The 18,611-nt window shown below is 42.9% G+C and overlaps 1 protein-coding gene across 3 annotated transcripts in view; it reads left to right on the top strand.

Annotated features, from left to right (window-relative positions):
• LOC111566130 (DNA-binding protein SATB1) overlaps window positions 1-18,611 on the top strand; it is a 57,977-nt gene that overhangs the window by 27,358 nt on the left and 12,008 nt on the right. For all 3 annotated transcript variants that reach the window (XM_023266550.3, XM_023266546.3, XM_023266547.3), the window contains exons 6-11: window positions 3-114; window positions 1,208-1,285; window positions 4,297-4,796; window positions 7,265-7,477; window positions 10,895-10,966; window positions 11,366-11,521. In XM_023266550.3, the coding sequence (XP_023122318.2) occupies window positions 3-114; window positions 1,208-1,285; window positions 4,297-4,796; window positions 7,265-7,477; window positions 10,895-10,966; window positions 11,366-11,521 (1,131 nt within the window). The remainder of the gene's footprint in view (window positions 1-2; window positions 115-1,207; window positions 1,286-4,296; window positions 4,797-7,264; window positions 7,478-10,894; window positions 10,967-11,365; window positions 11,522-18,611) is intronic.

Here is an 18,611-nt window from a genome sequence, read left to right as displayed (position 1 = left end):
AGAGTATGATTTCCTCCATTGTGAACAGCACTTACTATGCAAATGTGTCGGCGGCGAAGTGTCAGGAATTTGGGCGCTGGTATAAACATTTCAAGAAGACAAAAGATATGATGGGTAAGCAAAACGGAGGGGCGCAAAGTATGGCGCTCACACTTTTGTCTCTTTGCACACACACACACACATTTACACGCATACACACCAGTCACCACTACAATATGTTCTCTAACCAACCATCTCTTTGTCTTCCTGCTGTTGCATGAAGCAGAAATACATTTTTATCTTGTTATCTAATAATTCAAGATTACTACACACAGTTTTGCAGTTGAGCACAGAGTTATCTTTGAGTTATCCATTTTTGCTTTAACTAATGCTAATCTGAGAGCCAAATTGAGGCAGCTGACTGTTTTTTTTTGTTTGTTTGTTTGTGTGTGTGTATAACACTTTAGTTTTCCATGCACAAAAAACAGCGTGGCTTCAGCCAGCCACTGCCTAGTCTAAAATTCAATTAGATTTTCTTATCAACCCTCTGCCAACACATTCTTTATATAATCTCAAAAAAAATCCCCTTTGACCCGCCAGGAAATGAGGTTATATAATACCAGTAGCACCCCAAGTTGGAGATAGAATTCCGATATATTTTTATGTCTTTTGATTAAGCAGAACACCACTTTGTTGTGATACTCATAAGGCAGTGTAATGCTGAGATACTAGCTTTAGCAATCTGTTGAACATAATCTTTTTTTTTCTTTGCCAGTGTGCTACTACTCGCGGTGATGACAAATGAGATATTATATCAAAATGTTTTCACAGCCTCCATGGAAATCCCGTGTTGTGATCATATCTTATCTGAGGGTTTTTTTTCTGTTAAAGTGGCAACATACACTGGGAACATTATTTACTTCAGACCTGATGTACTTGTGTATTCTCTTGCATACTCCTACACATTTTCTGTCACAGTTGTTCTCTATTTGGTTTTATGTTCCTCAAAAGTGGAACTGCTGCAGCTGCCAGTCTGGCCTCGGTGACGCCGATGTTTTAAATGTCATATCTCTGCTTAGCTGGAGTGGGAGAGACAAACTGGAGAAAGCCTTAACCCTGTTTTTCTTTCCTCACAACTTTACAATGTATTCTTTCTGTGTGTGTATGTATGTATGTGTGTGTGTCTGTGGGTGTGTGCATGTGCGTGCCCTGACATCCAACTGTGCAGGCATGCGCCAACCCTCCCAGCTGGAGGGCTACCTGGGGACGTGTGTCCTCCGTGAGAGCCCGCGTGCCAATGCACTAGGTATGTTGCAACATGGGCACACACACAAACACATAAACACACCCTTGGTGTCTTGTCACTTTGGAGGACGCTTCATAGGCACGAGTTCATTCCTTGGATACTTACCATGACCGTAACTGTAACAACTGCGCACTTAACCTTAATCTTCGCTCAAGCTTTGGCTGACAATTTGCACTTTACTTTGTCTGAACCAGGTTTTTGTCACCATAATGCGACTTCTCAAATTAATACAAGAAGATACATCTGAGACATGCATTCTTTCCCTAATGCCTAAACTAAATGCTTCATGGTAACCACCTGACTTCCCTGCACTGAATCTCAATTATAATCTCATTCTTAATCCCAAAAACAAATAGTCATTTAAAAGTCACATTAAAATGAAAAATGATTCACTTTGTTCGCTCACTCTCTATTTGGCATTTCTCTCATCTCAACCTACTGCGTAACTTTTAAAATGCTAGCATTTGTAACTCTTAGAACCATCCATCTGGGTCACACCCTCAACAACTTTTCAACTTGAATAATTCTATTAATTTCATTTAATCTTGATTTAAAGGAAACATTAACTGCTGAACTGTTTTTCTTTGTATCACTCGCTATGAAGGAAATCAGTTCATGATAAGAACAGAACCACAAATGTACACGTACACAAAGGCAGTGATAACATCTCAAGATGTGCTTACACACATTCACAGAAACTCAAGCACCCAGGCGTCATGTTAGCCAAAACCTCAGACTCAAAGCTTTGGCACAAGAGCCTCAGGTGCTCACCACACGCCTGTGTCAGCTCCCTTAGCTTCAGTGTTTATTACTGGCTGCCACAAATCGCAAAAAGGGTGGAGAAAGCGCTGGTGAAATGCCAAGTATGAAGGCTGAAGGAAAGAGTGGCACGGCCATCCTTTTATGCTTTGGCAATGGTGTCATATCTGACTCTGCATTTACTTCACCATACTGCATTTAGCAAGCAATCTGAGCCTGAAGTCAAGGGGAATAAGTACCTGGTCACAGGTACTGGCAGGTTGCTCTGCCTCTCTGTCAGCTGAAGTGGTGTTACCGGCCGCCAGCAAGTGTGCTGTTGCCTCTTTTGACGTGGCCCCGCTAGTGTACAGAAGCCAACATAGGAGCGAGAGTCGGGTCAGTGTCTCTCTTTCTCATTCCCTTTTTTGCTTTCTCTCACTCACAGTCACCAACACACACTCCCTCCCTCCTTCCCTCAGCCCACATCCCATTCCCATTGTGTGTTTAATCCGGGGCTCTTTTGTGGCAGGATTCCACACGAGGACTCCCGCTTCTGTGGCAGCCTTTTTCTCCCAGGGCCTGCCATGCTCTTCTGTCACCCCTTCTCTTTTCAATTTGCATGGAAATGCCTCCATGTGCCTGTGTGTTTGTGTGCTGTGAGTATGCCCCCCAGCAGTCTGTGTGAGCAAGCATATGCACACACACACACACACACACACACACACACATTCACATATGAGTGAATAGGCACGCCATACCATCAGAGCCAGGGAATGCCAAGGATTATGGGAAGAGATGTGATTATTACCAAGATTTTTTTGTTTTGTCCCCCCCTCTCCACATCATTTGTTTTCGACAAACACTCAATAGACCCGTCTTGGCCGGGTGTTTTGTACTTGCTGACAGTTAAGAAACAGGCAGCTCAAACACACGGTTATTGTGGATATTTTTGGAAAACATCCATGCACTTAATCTTTCATCTGCTGAAAAATTCAGCTTGTTGAAGACCCCAGCCCCCCATCCCTTCCCTTAACAGCAATTTACACTTTTCACAATCTCATACGATGCTTTTCTGTGGGATGTGGAGGCCGCAGCACACTTCTGAGGTGTTAATGTTGCCATCCGTATGAATTCTTAAATGCTGCCCCCTCACTCACTCGGCATAGTACATGCAAAAAGCCTCAGCATATGTGAATTCCTTAAATGAGGCAGCAACCTGAAAACATTCAGCTGCCCCAAATGCTCATTCACTTCGTTGTGGGTAGTACTTTGAATGTTAAATCATTGTTTTCATCCTCTAAGCACATAATTTAAACCTGTCTTAAAATCTTCCCCAGCAGCCATTATGGACTTAAAGATTCCCAAAGCAAGAGATGCCGCAAAAATCTCCAAAACGCCATTAAATGACGGCACATAGTGTGTGTTTTTTTTTTCTCCTTCCAGACAGTTCAAGACAAATCTGTTTTAGTGCATTCCAATTGGAAACTTTCTCAGGTTACACACATTATCCTCCAATGTATTCTTTCTGTCTGTGTTCACTGCTCTCTACATTTATATTTAAACCATCCTCCCCTAAAAATGTCATATTGGCTAGCTTGTGTTCCTTATTTTAGAATTAACGATGCAAAGAGAGAATCAGATTTAGCGATGCTGCTTCTGCCTCTGTGCACACACACATACAGACACACACTCTCTACTGTCTTACCAAGGTTTTTTTTTTCACATGATGAGGCCACAGACATTCTGAACTTAATTTTGAAGGCATGGGTTCTGGAAGACACAGGTCAAATACAATGAAGCTCTTTTATCTCCATTTCCATCTTTTTCCTTTTTTTAACCAGTTGTTGGCTGATCAGCTGTCATATCTAAGAGGCCTGTGAAGGGCACTGATTAGGGAGAAAACACTCAACTCCTGTTTTTTTTTGTTAGCAGTTTGGTTTTGTAGATATGTGCTGGATGCAGAAATGTACCATCTTCCAACAGAGAGTAAACAGGAATGTTAGCTGACAGGCTAAGATTCACTCGAGGCAAAAATTTGATGGGATGCAGACCGGGTCTGTTTCATTTCTTCTGATTAGAGACTATGGCTATGATGCTATTAAACTGATGTTTACGATTGTTAGATTGAAGTCGCTGTTTTTGCTAGTCTGTCTGCTCCTCTTTCTCAGAAGCTATTTGTCCTCCTCTGTTTTCTTTGTGGTGTTTTAGTTAGCCTTTAAATCAGTGATTGACTAATAAATTGTCCGTGTATGTGTTTCTTTGTCTTCTTCCAGCGGAAATGGATGGCCTGTCTGACCTCTCCCCACCCGGTTCGAACCACAACCACAACCACCTGGGTTTCTCCCAGCAGCAGCAGCCGATCCCTGGCAGCACAGCAGAGCAGACTCCTTCCTCACCGGTGCCACCGCTGCCTCATGCTCCACCACCACACAGTGGCCAAACAGGTGGCCGGCAGCCCCAGCTCCCCGGTCTGCACCACCCGGGCTTGGTGTCCACGCCCATCAGCCCCCAGCTGGTCAACCAGCAGCTTGTGATGGCACAGATCCTCAACCAGCAATATGCAGTGAACCGGCTTCTGGCGCAGCAGTCCCTGTCGCAGCAGTACCTCAACCACCCACCTGTCAACCGCAGCTCCCACAGCAAACCCCTGGAGCCACAGGTGGCATCAAACACAGAGGTTTCGTCTGAGATTTACCAATGGGTGCGGGACGAGCTCAAGCGGGCCGGAATCTCGCAGGCTGTCTTCGCTCGTGTGGCCTTCAACAGAACCCAGGTGAGTACAGAAAACAGGTTGGGGGCATTCCTAACTTATAAACAGCAAAAAGACAAAAGAGAAATTTGTGCTAAAATTACTGGCCGTACTTAAAGTTAATTGTGCTCTGTGTTTCTGTTGAGCTCTGATTTAGCTGCAGACTGAGGTCAAGTAGTCTCAGACTGAACCAAAATAAATAATAATGCAAATTAATGGAATTGATCTTTGTCATGGACACTAACATGAATCAAATTTATTAGAAATAGGATATGATTTAGTCTGGGTTACTAATGATCAGCTCTGAAAAATTGAGGAATTTATTCATTTACAAGTTTAATGATCTTTTTTAGCATTCACACTTTAGAGATCAAGCTGCCTATCCCTCTATAACCAGCACCGTGCATCCCTCGCTGTCTTGAAATCCACACGCCATCACGTTCGAAACAGAATTACATCACTTTAAGGAAGTTGTAAAACAGTTTCACAGCATGTGTTTTTTTTAAGAAACGTTAAGAAAGGCTTCCTGTTTGAATCTGCAGCTTATATCTCATTCATAATTCTCATGCACTCCAGTAATCGAGCACCTCTCCTGTACTTGAAGACAGCTGGCAGCCTGCCATGTGAAAGACCCAGGTTCGGTCATGGCATCCGTTCTCTCTCTGCCAGAATATATAATTTCACTTCATAGTCAGAGGCTCAACACACACACACACACACACACACACACACACACACACACACACACACACACACACACACACACACACACACACACACACACACACACACACACAGATGGAAGTGTTAATGTCTTAAGACCTACTGTCTATATTGAAGGGTGATACCAAACCTCATTACTACTCCATTTGCTTTGAAGTTGCTGTGTATAGAATAGGAAAAAAAAGACTGATTACAATCTATTAGAACAACTGCGTACAGCGCCCCCCCCCCCCCCCCCCCAAAAAAAAAAAAAAAAAGCATAAATATGATACATGGTAGAGTCAGACAGTGATGATTTTCTGCAGATTGGCATGCTCCCACACAAGCACAGTCTTATCTGCGGCTGATATGAGGAATTAGCCCAATGTGCCATTGGAGAGTTTGCCTTTGGAGGATTATTTATTAGGTTTCTGTTTTTTCCACAAGCCAGTATTAATAAAAAGAGGGGGGAGGGGTGTCGAACAGTGACATGAAGGGGCTGCTGTCGATGCAGGAGATGGATCAGAGGAGACAGAGGGGAGGAGCAGCTGAGGTCGCTGTTTTTATGGGGAGGAAACTGATTGACCAAAGAGATAGACAGCAAGGGGTGATGGCAAAGAGTGATAGTGTGCACACACTGAAGAATGCAAACACACGCCTTTCAAACATGAAAAAGAAATGCCACTAATCTGTCCCAGGAAACCTGTGTACATTACATGTACAGTCTTCATGACTAAAAAAATATCTGACTTGGTTCCCACTTGTCTGAATACCACAACATGACACATATACCTACATACATTTTAATAGTCAGACAACACCACCACCTGTCACATATTGCAGTGCTAATCAGTAGCCCAAGAGGGCCTAAATGCTTAAAAATAAACTGAAAGCATAAGCATGTTTTCCCCATCACCTTGTTTTATTACCAAATCACACCTATTGATGGTGAGAGAAACGGAGCCATGTTTGCACAGTGTGTGGCCAAGAGCTGATGAAAAGGCCCAATCACACGTCTCTGATAATGGAGTCATCGCTGTCTCATAATGATGGAATTGAGCGCTATTGAAAAGTAAACGGAGGATACACTGATTGCCCGTTGAACAAGACAAGACATTTCAAGCGAGTAGCTGCGGCTCTTATCTGAAGCAACAGAAGAATATGTCCAAGATGTGAAAAAAAATTCATACAACAAAGTGTGACGGGTTCAGAGGCCTCACAGAAGTTTCGGTGAAGTAGATGAAGTGATCTCTGATGAGGTGCTATGGACTCAAAGAACAGAGCAAGATCTTTTTTTACTTCAAGACAAAAGCTCTGTAGAGAGTCAAAGAGAACACTGTGAGGTTTTCTTTGATAGGATGATTTCATACCATTAATAATGGAAGATACAAAATGACTGCTGTCTGTAGAGAAAACTAAGTCTCCGAGAGGTGGAGACACTGTTATATTCAGTGAAATCAGAAAAGTAGATGCACAGAATGTGCCTGTGACTCCACCTGGCTCTATTTAAGTCCTTAAAAGGCAATATTAGTTTACAGTTTAAGTGGGTGTAAGAGCGTCACATCTCCATTGTCATTAGAGTCTCCATTTACGCTTTCCTGTTTTATTTAAAAATCCCCTAATGTGATTATTCTCCTTGTTGGTTGCAACCTTGACCCCCACCACCCAATTATTTCCCTCCCTGGGAGCTCCTGTCTTTCTCTTTTTATTCTTTTTGCTGTTTAATTCCCCTCTCCTGCACCATCACCCCCTCTCCATCTTTTCTTACTATGTGTGGTTTAATTGTGCAGGGCTTACTGTCTGAGATTCTCCGTAAGGAGGAAGACCCCAAGACAGCGTCCCAGTCGCTGCTGGTCAACCTGCGTGCCATGCAGAACTTCCTGCAGCTGCCAGAAGCCGAGCGTGACCGCATCTATCAGGAGGAGAGGGAGCGCAGCCTCACGGCAGCCTCTGCAATGGGCTCTGCTCCACTCATCAGCACCCCACCCAGTCGACCTGTACAGGTACTTTGTTGTTTTTGTTGCTGCTAAATTTATTTCTGCTAACATTTCTTGGACGGAGATGCTCTATAGGCAGAAAAAGATTTAATAGATTGAAATAAATCTGAAAGCATTGAACCAAAGACACAAATTTTACAAGAAAGTAGCATCAGAGAAGAAAAGTTCAGGATAAAATCAAGCTTTGTACTTATCCATCAAGATTGTCAGAAGCAGAGGATAGGATTTATGGTTTGTCAATTGCAACACTGACTGATTGTGTCATACATTGTAATGGAATATTAAGGATTATTTCTGCACCTAAAATGATCATGTTTACATCCTTTTGTTTGCTTTCTTAAAAGAGAACATGTAAGACAGGAAGTAATAAAATTCTTTTCTAAATCACTCAATACAAATTTCCCTGCTGTGACTGAAAAGGAAAAGATTATCAATTGTTCCAAGTTATCAACAAACCTTGTCAGTGGTGAGGACGTAAAAGAAAAAACACAAAGCCCAATCCAAAAGGTCCACTCGCACTTCCTGCAGTCTCCTTGTAGCCCAGATGTTACCCTCTGGGTAGCTTGTAAACCGATGCACATATATTAGTGATTGCATGAGCAGTCTGGGGAGCAGGAATCAAGTCAGTTTACCAACCAAACAGATTGTTATTTCCACGGTAGTGCTAAATAAACCTCTTTGCAATTTTAAGCTATTCAGTTCTTCCAGTTAGCTTTGCTGTTGGCTCCGCCCATTGAGTGCCAATGAGGTCATTTCTCCCTCCAGCAGCAAAATCTGTACCTAACAAGACTTTCTGCACCATGTTGGAATACTGTGATACAGAACTATTAGTTGTTTGAAGTGCCTTTAACTGACAAGAACATTTTGAGTTGGAGCAAAAGTACGGTTCAGGTTTTGAAATGTTCACCAAGAACAGGGCAGTTAAATCTGCGTTTAATGCTGTATGCGTGAGGGCATCTATTCCTATGAGCTAGATATTGGTGGCATTGTAAGAATGTACATGTAGTCAGCGATGAGAAAATATTTTCAGGTGTGAGAGCAGGTGATTTCAAAAAGCTGGAATTTTCTGTCTATTTTTGTTGTGGTATCATAGATTGAATGTACGTAACAACCCTAATGACATAAGCATGGTTGCCACATACCACGTAAAGTGGTAAAGCAAAATGTCCTTCTTTTTTGTGTTTTATTCAGAAGATTCAATCTATTAGTGTAAAAAATGTCTCTACAGTTTTCCCAGTTACAAACACAAATACCTTATGCAGTCATATACACATTAGGACACTGTGTTTCATATGTAACAACAACCAGTATTCATACAAGCACCACCCATTGTTTTGTTACACACCTCACATTCCCCTCCATTGTATCAGGCTGCAACCTGTCTAGAAACACGTGGAACAAATAAAAGCTGATTCACTCTGTCAATGCGAACACCCGAGAACATAGTTTACATTCTTCCTGCATGTAAATGAGTTCTGCATCATCCCCGCCCTCACCACACAGGTGAGAATGGTGCACAAATGATGGATAATTTTTTGTGCTAATTTTGACCTTTTACCATGCATTAGGCAGCATTAACAGCCCTCCCATTTCAAAAATAAAGCTCACTCAGTGATGACAAGCTCTGCGAAAGATCAAACATCATTTAGTCGGTGCCTCTTTCAAAATCACTGCATACCACAGCGCAACTTTGTACCCTCGCTGCAAATCAGTGTCCCTCATTTGAAAGGTATGTGGCAACTTTCTACCACTTAAGCCCATTTGAAGTGCGGTCAGCTGCATCTGGGAGGTGAGAGGGGCAGACAAAGGCTTCCTCTGTCCTGTCCTCAGTGAAGATTTGGCTTTTATTTAGGTGAGGAGTAAAGCACAGGCCCACCCATCTCTAAAATTGAGACTCCCCCTGAAACTCCTCAGCAGGATGGCAGTTTCCATCTGTACAAAGCTACAAAGGAGAAGAGGTATTCTGAATTAGCCGTGCTGAACTTAAGCAGGGCCACTTTGCAGTTCACGGCTCATCTTTACAATCAGAGGCTGTGTCAGTGCAGGACAGATATTCAGAGCAAAAGAGTAGACCTTTGTACAAGAACTTACAACACTTATTGAAGTGAAAAGCTACGCATGAAAAATCTATTTAGGGTTTTCATTAACACTGCTGAAGCCGAGCTCAGGATTTTGACCTCTTTTTAGGTTTTCAAAAATCACATCAGTTGAAGTAAATCGTTTACTTAATCTAACAAGGCCTTTTTAGCATATCTGAAATCAGCTTACAGAGCTGTGGCGGTACATAACAAAACAAAAATAACAAAACAGGAATAGATTTGCAAGGTGAACAATAAAGGCAGTGAGGAACATGGCATACAAAATTCAAAGCCTCTGGTTTGTGATTTTTATTTTCCCATCACTCAGAATACTGTTGGCACATCAGTGCATTATCTTGAGGCCTAATATACTTCACCTGTATGACTTAAACCCATTGACATTTATCATATAGACCTGTTCTTTCACAAGGCAATTCTCACACACACACACACACACGCCGACAAACACACACACGTTTGCACACTCATACACCTGGCCATCTGCCAACCTCTCCTATGGAGCAATGCGGTGTGAATTTAAGCACATAAATCAGCCAGGGTGGCAATTGAGCCAGAGACAGAGGAGGGTTTTTATTGGCCTCATAAAAACAGATGCAGAGGTATGTTTCTCTCACGTGTGCTGATGGGTCGACTCGACTCCCCCAAAGCCAGTTAGTGCACGTCCCGGCCTTAACAATTTGCTTGACACGGTATCCTACTGCTCAGACTGACAAGCCCATGTCAAGCTGTCATAAAACAGGATGAAAGGCCCCGAAACGTTCAGACATTCCAGTTTCACCACAAATTTTAGGATTATGTGATTGTTTTTAACACATAGAGGGGCTCGTATTAGGTGTCTAGACAAATACTTGAATATATATGTTTTTTAATCACGGGCTCTATCACGAGTTGGTAGCTGTTGGTGTTATTATGGTTTATTTGAATGCCATTTACTGGTACTCATACCCAACCCTGTCGATGCCTCCTTTCAAAAAGACTCGTATAGAATGATTCATATGCTAATGGTTCTTGGGTAATGCTTTTATTAGGATACTTGTTACCTCGTCAAAGGATTTTTGTCAAGATGCAACAAGCCGTTGAATGAAGATGATTTGATTTCACTTGACTTGCATTTATTTTTTAATCACCAGCTTGACATAAGAATAATAAAATTTCACACAACACATCTAAGTGTTTTTGAGCAAAGTAACGCCAGCGCTGTGTGTGGGTGTAATCTACACTCCAGTGTGTGTGTGTGTGCGTGCTTGTGTTTAGACAGATTCTCTTTATTTTTCCTCACACGAGCCTGAATAAATATGGTTGTGTTGTGTTCTCAACACTGTAGCCCCGAAGGGAAGACTGTAACAGCGTTCGGCCTGAGGATTGGAATCCCCGAATCCCCGTGGGCATTTCACCTGTGAGCAAACAACTTCAACCCTCACCTCTGCAACGCCAACACTGACAATCTGAACAAATACTTTCTCATAAACAATACACACTCTCTCCCAACATACAGTTTGTTGTCATTTCAGTATTTACATGTTTATGAAGCAACAAAGTAAAACAAGAGCAACATGTCAATTTATCTTTCATGTGGAAAACTAATATTTTATTTTGTAGGTGTTTCAGTCTAATTTATACTGAAATCACGATGCTCAGTTGAATAACAATTATATGCAGCATTTAGTAGAACAAAACACAACCAAGATCAAACACAAAAAGAATTCTATATCTGACACAGTAGTAGAGATTTAAGTAAAACTGTGTGGATGCTTTGAATCAATGGTTTTTTCTTCATCTTCACTTTGTTAAACAGGTTAAACCATCCCCTCTGCCCAGCGAGTGGAACGGCAAGACAGAGAGCTGCATCCTCAATATCAACTCCACCATCTATGATGAGATCCAGCAGGAGATGAAGAGGGCCAAAGTTTCCCAAGCCCTGTTCGCCAAGGTGGCTGCCTCCAAGAGCCAGGTACCAAAATGCACACTAGAAACTTCACTGAATAAAAAGAGGGAGAAAGGTTTGCCGTACACCAAAAAAAACTATGATGCCAGTTTGTCTTTCAGTGCCGTCAGCACTGTTGCAGTCATTGTTTTCTTACTCTTTTGCTCCAAACTTCAGTCACATAACTTAAAAAAAGTGTTTTCTTTTTTCTTTTTCCCCAAAAAATTGTAGCTTAAGAAAACATCTTCATTGTATCTTTGTCTTTATTAGTTCATTTAGTTATCCTTGATTTTTTTTAAAATAATTTGCTCATGGAAGCTTGCATTATAAAGCTTGTGTTTGAGCTGTATTGATGTGCCATGTAGCCAAACCTGAAATTCCAGACCTGTGTATATAATTGTTGAAAATGTCCACACACACAGAAAAACACAAATGAAGAAGACTTAATTTAAAGCAAGAGAGTAAAGATCTTTTCACTTTAAGACAGGTCTGTTTGTGTCCAAATAAGCTAATCTTTGACCTGAGGAGCATTTCATGAAGCTCTGACAGACACATAAAACACACACATAATGTCAAGATTCAAACTCTTCCAGCGCTGGACATACATAACACCAAAATGTGCAAAAGTTTAAGACGAAGAGATCTGTCTAACAGAACTCGCTTCTGTGTGTTGCTGCAGTGATTTATAGACATAATGACACATGTCTTCTTTATTGTGGGGTTTGGAGTTTAGCAGTCGACACTGTTTCAACACCAAACAAACCTGTTTATATTAGATCCACTCAGTAATATGATGGGGGGCCCCTGTCATCTTCTCACAAAGAGCACAGAGCTCACACAATGCAAGTCTGTGTGATGGAAACAGAAATACAGGAGAAAGCATACCACCAGTTTAACTCTTTATTAAAAGCAATTAAAAAATGTAGCACTAAGGACTTATTATTAAAGGTTTTCATGTGTCTGTCTCAGCCAGAGTTGGAAAGATTTTCACAATTGTGCTTGATGAAGAAGATGGGGGGAGAAATAGATCACCAAGGGCGGAATAATCTTGAAATATCTGCAAAGGCTTTATTTTTTTCTTGCTGATTAGGATGATTATACCCCCAGATAGCTTTGTTTTACCAAATTGCAGTTTGATGCACAAACCACTGTTTTTGTTAAGGAGTTCAAAGACTCCTTGGAAGGATGGAGAAAGAGAAAGGGGGCGAGTGAGGCAGTCGCGGTATTAACTCGCTCCTGTCTCTCTCCTCTCAAATGACGGTTTGTCTGGGAACAGGTTTCCACCGTGCCTTCTCCACCTCCCTCCCATCTCGCTGTCTTGCCCCTCTACCTCTCCCGTTCCCCTGATTTCTGCCTCTCTTTCACGTTCCATTCATGGCAGGCGGGTGTGAATGTGAATTGAGCAGCAGATAAGAAGTGTGCTAATTATGCCTCTGAAAAGGGGCCTGGGAGAGCACTTATCTCTGGCTCTATCTCGTAATGGGTGCTCCCCGGGCAGCTGGTCTCCCCCCTTACTACCCAGCCGGCATTGCCACAGCTACCAGCACCGCCAGGCCAGTGGCTGCTCCTCCCCAACAGCACCCCCGAACCTTTAAAATCAGAAGCTAGGACCCAGTCTCCACTTGCAAAAATACTCTAAAATCCTGGATTTCTTTTGTATTTAATGTGGGACAAGATTGTAGTTTTAATTTTATGCTTTTGGCAAACAGTTTTTCAATTTTTACTTCCCCAAATACATGTCAGTGCAACATTGTGGGTCGGAGTGAGATATCAGTTACTTTGATGTTATGTATTTTGTCCATTCCATGCATAGAAGTAACAGGATTTGGACAATTCTAGAGCTGCAGTAATACGTCAAATAATCGATTTGCTAATCAGTCATTTTAGCTTTTCTGTAAGACAAAGTACAAAGCATTTGCCAGTTTCAGCTCCTTCAGTGTGAACAATTGTGCTCTTCTCTGTTTAACACAATTGTTAATGTAATGTAGAAGTGTTTTGGCCTATTCCTTGGATGAAATAAACAATAAAAAGAGCAACAACTCTCTGCTAAAATGTTGCCTGTAAATTATGATGAGCATGTTTCACAGTTTTCTGACATTTTCTGAACCGATCAACCATCAAGAAAATAATAATAATAATAATTAATTGATTATGGATATTGTCAACCTTGACTCTGTTTACACTATAAACTAGTATAAATAAAATTTCATACACAGTAAAAATAACCTTAATTATTTTAGGCGATGCTGGCTTTAAGGTAATATTAGATGTTGCTTGTTTTAGTATAGAGAGCATTTCCAAAATGTTGGCTCCAGCTTCAGAAATTGTGGGAATTTCTTCTAGAACCCATACATGTGGAAGCTAAAGGATTTTCTGAAAGTCATTTGTACTTTTGTCTTTGCCTGTTTAGCCACATTACATGTTACTGCTCAGGCTAACTGCTCATTTCTGGCTATTTAGTCACTCCATAAAAAAAGGACATTTTTTTCTCAGATATCGAGTGTTGTCATTGTTTTAAATATTCATGAGCTTATCATAGAGTGAGCTGGTAAGAGGAAATGCAAGATGAGTTTATTTGCAATGTTCAGCATCTTCACTAAAGCTTAGGTCAAGAGAGGTTTGCAGCCTAGCAGGCAAAAAATAACCATCCAAGCCTTGGGTAGAGCGCCATGCCAGCAGAGACTGCTGGTACTGAGCTTGGGAGTGCAGCGTGGATGTGGTTGGTGATGAGGATGGAGGATGGGCTGGACTGGCAGGATGCCCATATGGGGTCCAGGGAAATAATCATGGGGGGAGGGGAAGGGGGAGGACGAGGTCTCATCACTGAAGCTGGCACTGTCCCGTCAGCTTGGTGTGCAGTTCAAACTCTGCCTCTTCAACTCAGCTTAGGATTTCCCAGCATGCTTACGCAAGCACAGAATCAGGTGACGAGGATCTGCTGGTATCAGTCCGGTGTGGGTGCGCACCATGCAGTGTTTCTGAGTGTGTTTAGCATTTTTGTATAGCATATTTGCAGATGATTCAGTTGAGGGAAGGAGAATAGAAGTGAAAATCAAAGAGACAGACGGGAGATGTGGACCTGAAGGGGGTCACAGGCAGCATTGGTCTCCTGGTTTGAAAAGCTGTAAACAGAAATTTACTGATTGGTGCCGAGTGTATGCTTAGGTGTATACTGTATATAGATTTGTGTCTGTGAGCTTTTCTGTGCATCAAATATGCGTTTATGTGCAGGCACATTTAATGTGCGGATCAGTGTTTGTGTACTCCAGTGTGTGTGTTTATGGCTGTTAGTGTGTATGTGTGTTTGGGGGGTTTCTGGAACGCAGCCATTCTGTCCTCTCTTAGGGCTCGTAACCACAGCAGGCCTCTGCCAGCCCTCAACTGCCCCCCTCCCTCACATATTCAATGTTGCATTTCAATCACTTTTTTACTGCCACATATTCAGAGTAGTAACTATAGAGCAGTGAATCTAACCCGAGCCGTATTACTTTATCAGATTAATGGTCGCTATTCACTTCAAGTCTGAGCATTCATATTTTTTTAAGTACGCGTGCAGCCGTTCTGATTTATTAGGACAGATATTGTGTTTACTCTTTGATAAAATCAGAATCATTATTCATGATCCGTTCCTCGATGATTCAAACTGATCGAATGCTCCAAGAATGCTCCATCTCCATTTTGCTTCAGGAGATGTCAGACTTGGAGAAAGCAACTGTTCACTACTGGTTCGAATCCAGCGACGACACTGCCAGAAGTAGCGATATTTGCCAAAGAGCCCATTTCATTTTAGCTTGCAGAGGTGCAAGCTATGATCTGGATAGCCTGGAGTTGATGTCAACATTATTAACTGGCTCAGTAGGGCTAGAACACTATCTAGCGAGCTGCAGTGCTTTGTTTTCATTCGTGTTAACAGGGGATGCTTGCTGTGTTGGCTAGCCTGGCAGAGAGGGCAGCTAATGTTCAGTTGAGCGATGGGAGGTTAGCTGAGGGTGGGGGTGGAGCGGATTGGGGGCATTCCTTTGACATGACTTTTATGTCTAAACATCCCAGCACTTCCTGAGAGGAATTGTGCAATGGATGGAATCAGAGTCCCTGCTGTCATAAAACAAGCACCCTGGGAGCCCTGCGCACTGCGGGGCTCAAAGCCCTCCGACTCCTCAATGACCAGTAGAGTACAAAACGCAGTCACCGCCGCCGCCACCGCCCTCCCTCCCCATCTCTCTTTCTCTCTCTTTCCCTCTCTCTCACTCGCTCATTCTCCCCTGGAAGAGGCTACGCTAATTAGCCAGGCTCTAATGAGACAGAATGGCACTGATCTGGTCCGCCGCTGCGCCACCGGGGGGGCCGAGCAGGGGGGCTGGTGCAGTAGGGGGGAGAGGGGAGAGCGAGGGGGGGAGGTTGGTGTATGCCATCTGTCACCCTGCACCCGCCTGGCACGGCAGTCCCTGGAGTGGAGGGTTGGAGGGGGGGGCAGTGATGGTGGGGAGTGAGTGCCTCGTTCGTCTAAAGATGTGGGATAGTGGGTGGAGGTTGGTGAGGGCGGGTGGGGACACTGATAAAAGCAGGAAGGGATGGTGACGGAATAACAAACTGCTTCCTACATGTATCCAAAGTTACAGATTTCCTTTTACGGGTAGAATCCACCTAATGAACGCTTCAGTTAAATCTCAGATATTTATCACATGACCCACCCACCCACCCAAACCAAACTGGTGACACACACACATACTGCCTGTTCCACTCGGCTCCATCCAATGGCTGCGTAACAAGAGGGGCAGATGGCTGACCTTTTCGGTGTCTGTTTCTAGATTGTGACCGCTCAGAGGTTTGTCTGTTACTGAGGAGCCACTTGGGGTCAGTTTGTTCAAAAATCGTGTTTTGAATGAAGATTGATGCACAAATCATATTACATGATAGTAAAATTGACAGTGTCGGTGTTATCAGATTCTTTTTATTATCGGGTCCTGTGCCAGGGCGATGATCACTGCCAAAGGCTATGGGCTCAGCTACACAGGGAAATCTTGCATCACTTCTCGTAAGTTTTAGTTTTTATGCCGTTGCAAGGCAGACATCAAGTCTTAATTTTTGTTTGTTGGCTTCTCCACACCTCTCTCTCTGTCTCAAATTAGGCAGATCAGAGCGAGCATATCACAGCCCCGAGGGATCTAAAAGGGCCGTGACTGTTTATTAATTGATTTATTTATTTATCTCCTGTGCCTGCTTGGTTATTAGGTTGCCATGGGAAACAGGCTAGGCCAGATCCCCTCTATTATTAAAGACACAATTTCTTGAACTGGAGACCCAGCTGTCTGAATAATTAATTTAGCGAATGAATTATCTTGCAAACGGTAAGTCTTCCCCTCCCTCTGAAATGAGCCTTTCTCTTATTGTTTAATGGACAGTGGAATTCCCACCAGCCTGTTTTCTCTCCACTGCCTGTTTTGTTGAACCCTCCTCCTTCTTAGCAGGAGCACAGGGTCCTTCTGAGCATGCTCAGAGCACTTTGTGTCTCTCCTGCCATCTCTCTCACTTACGCCTTACGTGCCACCTCTCACCCCATCTGTCTTCAACTGCACAACTCACTCCCTCCTCCTCGCCTACCTCCTACCCTGCAGTCCAAACTAGGAATCTGGCCCGACTGTCAGGACTCCAAATTGTCTCTTCGTCATCACCTCTAATGCATTATCGTATGACAAATGTTTTCTGCTGCAGCTGTTATCCAGTTTGCTAGATAACTGAACAAGCACTTCTCTGATTTCACTACACTTGTCTCAGTTAGTACATCTAACCAGTGCTCATCCTCTAGGCACGGGTCTAACCTTACTAGTTCTTACTGTTTCCTAGCTTGTTAGCAAAAGTTGCTCCTCTTCCAGTGACAGGTGCAGCATTTTGCTAGCTTTTCCTTTCCTCCAAATGTTAGCGAGCTAACCCACTCCTACTGTCTCCACTTCTCCTGACAGACCACACAGGGCTTGTTCTGAGGCCCATTCTCGCTAATCTGATCAGGCAGGCAAATACGCCGGGAAAAGCGCTTTAATGATCCCCCTAATTACCTCAAGTCAATACCAACTGTATTATTAGACTCGGGGAAAATATTCCATTAGGGTGCCCCCCGTGGGAGTCCCCCCTGTGCGCGCTGATGTCACGCGCTGCGCGCCCCCTACGCTTGTAATTAATTTTATTTACACACGCAGGAATGCACAAGGTCGCACCTGCAGCCCGGAGCCGCCCGACTCGGCCCGCCTAATCAGATCTGTCATAATTACCATTCTGCATGCTTCTGACACACGCCGGGAAATATTTCAATTTAACTACAGCCACTAGCTCCGGCAGATGCAGTCTGAGAGAGAGAGAGAGTGTGTGTGTGTCTGTGTGAGTGTGTCTGCGCACAGAGTGTGAGTGAGAGGGAATTGCATGGGGAGATATTAGGACCTATCCAAGTCCTCATTCTGCTTATGTGCACTTGGTTTTGCTAGTCTTTTTCTCTTTCACAAAGGAACACTGCATTTCCCTCCACATCACTCCGTCCTCACTATTTTCACACCATACTGCATACGCTGAGCTTGAAAAAATGGCCTTTTCAGCCATGTTCATCGAGACGTTTTAGGTTTTGAGATTGTTTTGTTCAAAAATGTAAACTTAAGATGCATTTCTTGAAAGTTAATAAGACAGCTGTAGCACTGAATAAACAACTGCATATGAAAACTTCCTACTGACATCACTTTTTGGGGATGAATATTTGTTGAGTTTCATTAGTATTTGGAGCAAACTTGTAGACCAATTAAGAACACTTATTTAGCTGACATAGGCAATTTGCAGGTTCTCCGCTATTTCAATCCTTAATTCAATAAGATCAGTCATGATTTATCAGCTTAATTATGCTTTGATATTAGCAATTAAACCCCAGCTTTGAATTAAATCTCAATCAAGCTCTTATAATTGATGGAATCAGACTCCATGTAGGTGCTTTCTGTGTTTATAATGTCGCTGCAGTTGTTGTTTATCTGTAGTTCATCTTCGCCGTGTTTGTTGTCTTGTGTGCGTTCATCCTCCATCTGCCTCAGCAGTATTGAATGGAAAAGATTATAAACAAGAGGTAAATTTGTGGTGGGAGAAC

The sequence above is a fragment of the Amphiprion ocellaris genome, chromosome 9 (genome assembly GCF_022539595.1).
Source record: "Amphiprion ocellaris isolate individual 3 ecotype Okinawa chromosome 9, ASM2253959v1, whole genome shotgun sequence".
Classification (NCBI taxonomy): Eukaryota; Metazoa; Chordata; class Actinopteri; family Pomacentridae; genus Amphiprion; species Amphiprion ocellaris.
The sequence above is the reverse complement of the archived record's forward strand: the minus strand, read 5'-3'. Positions and strand labels throughout refer to the sequence as shown.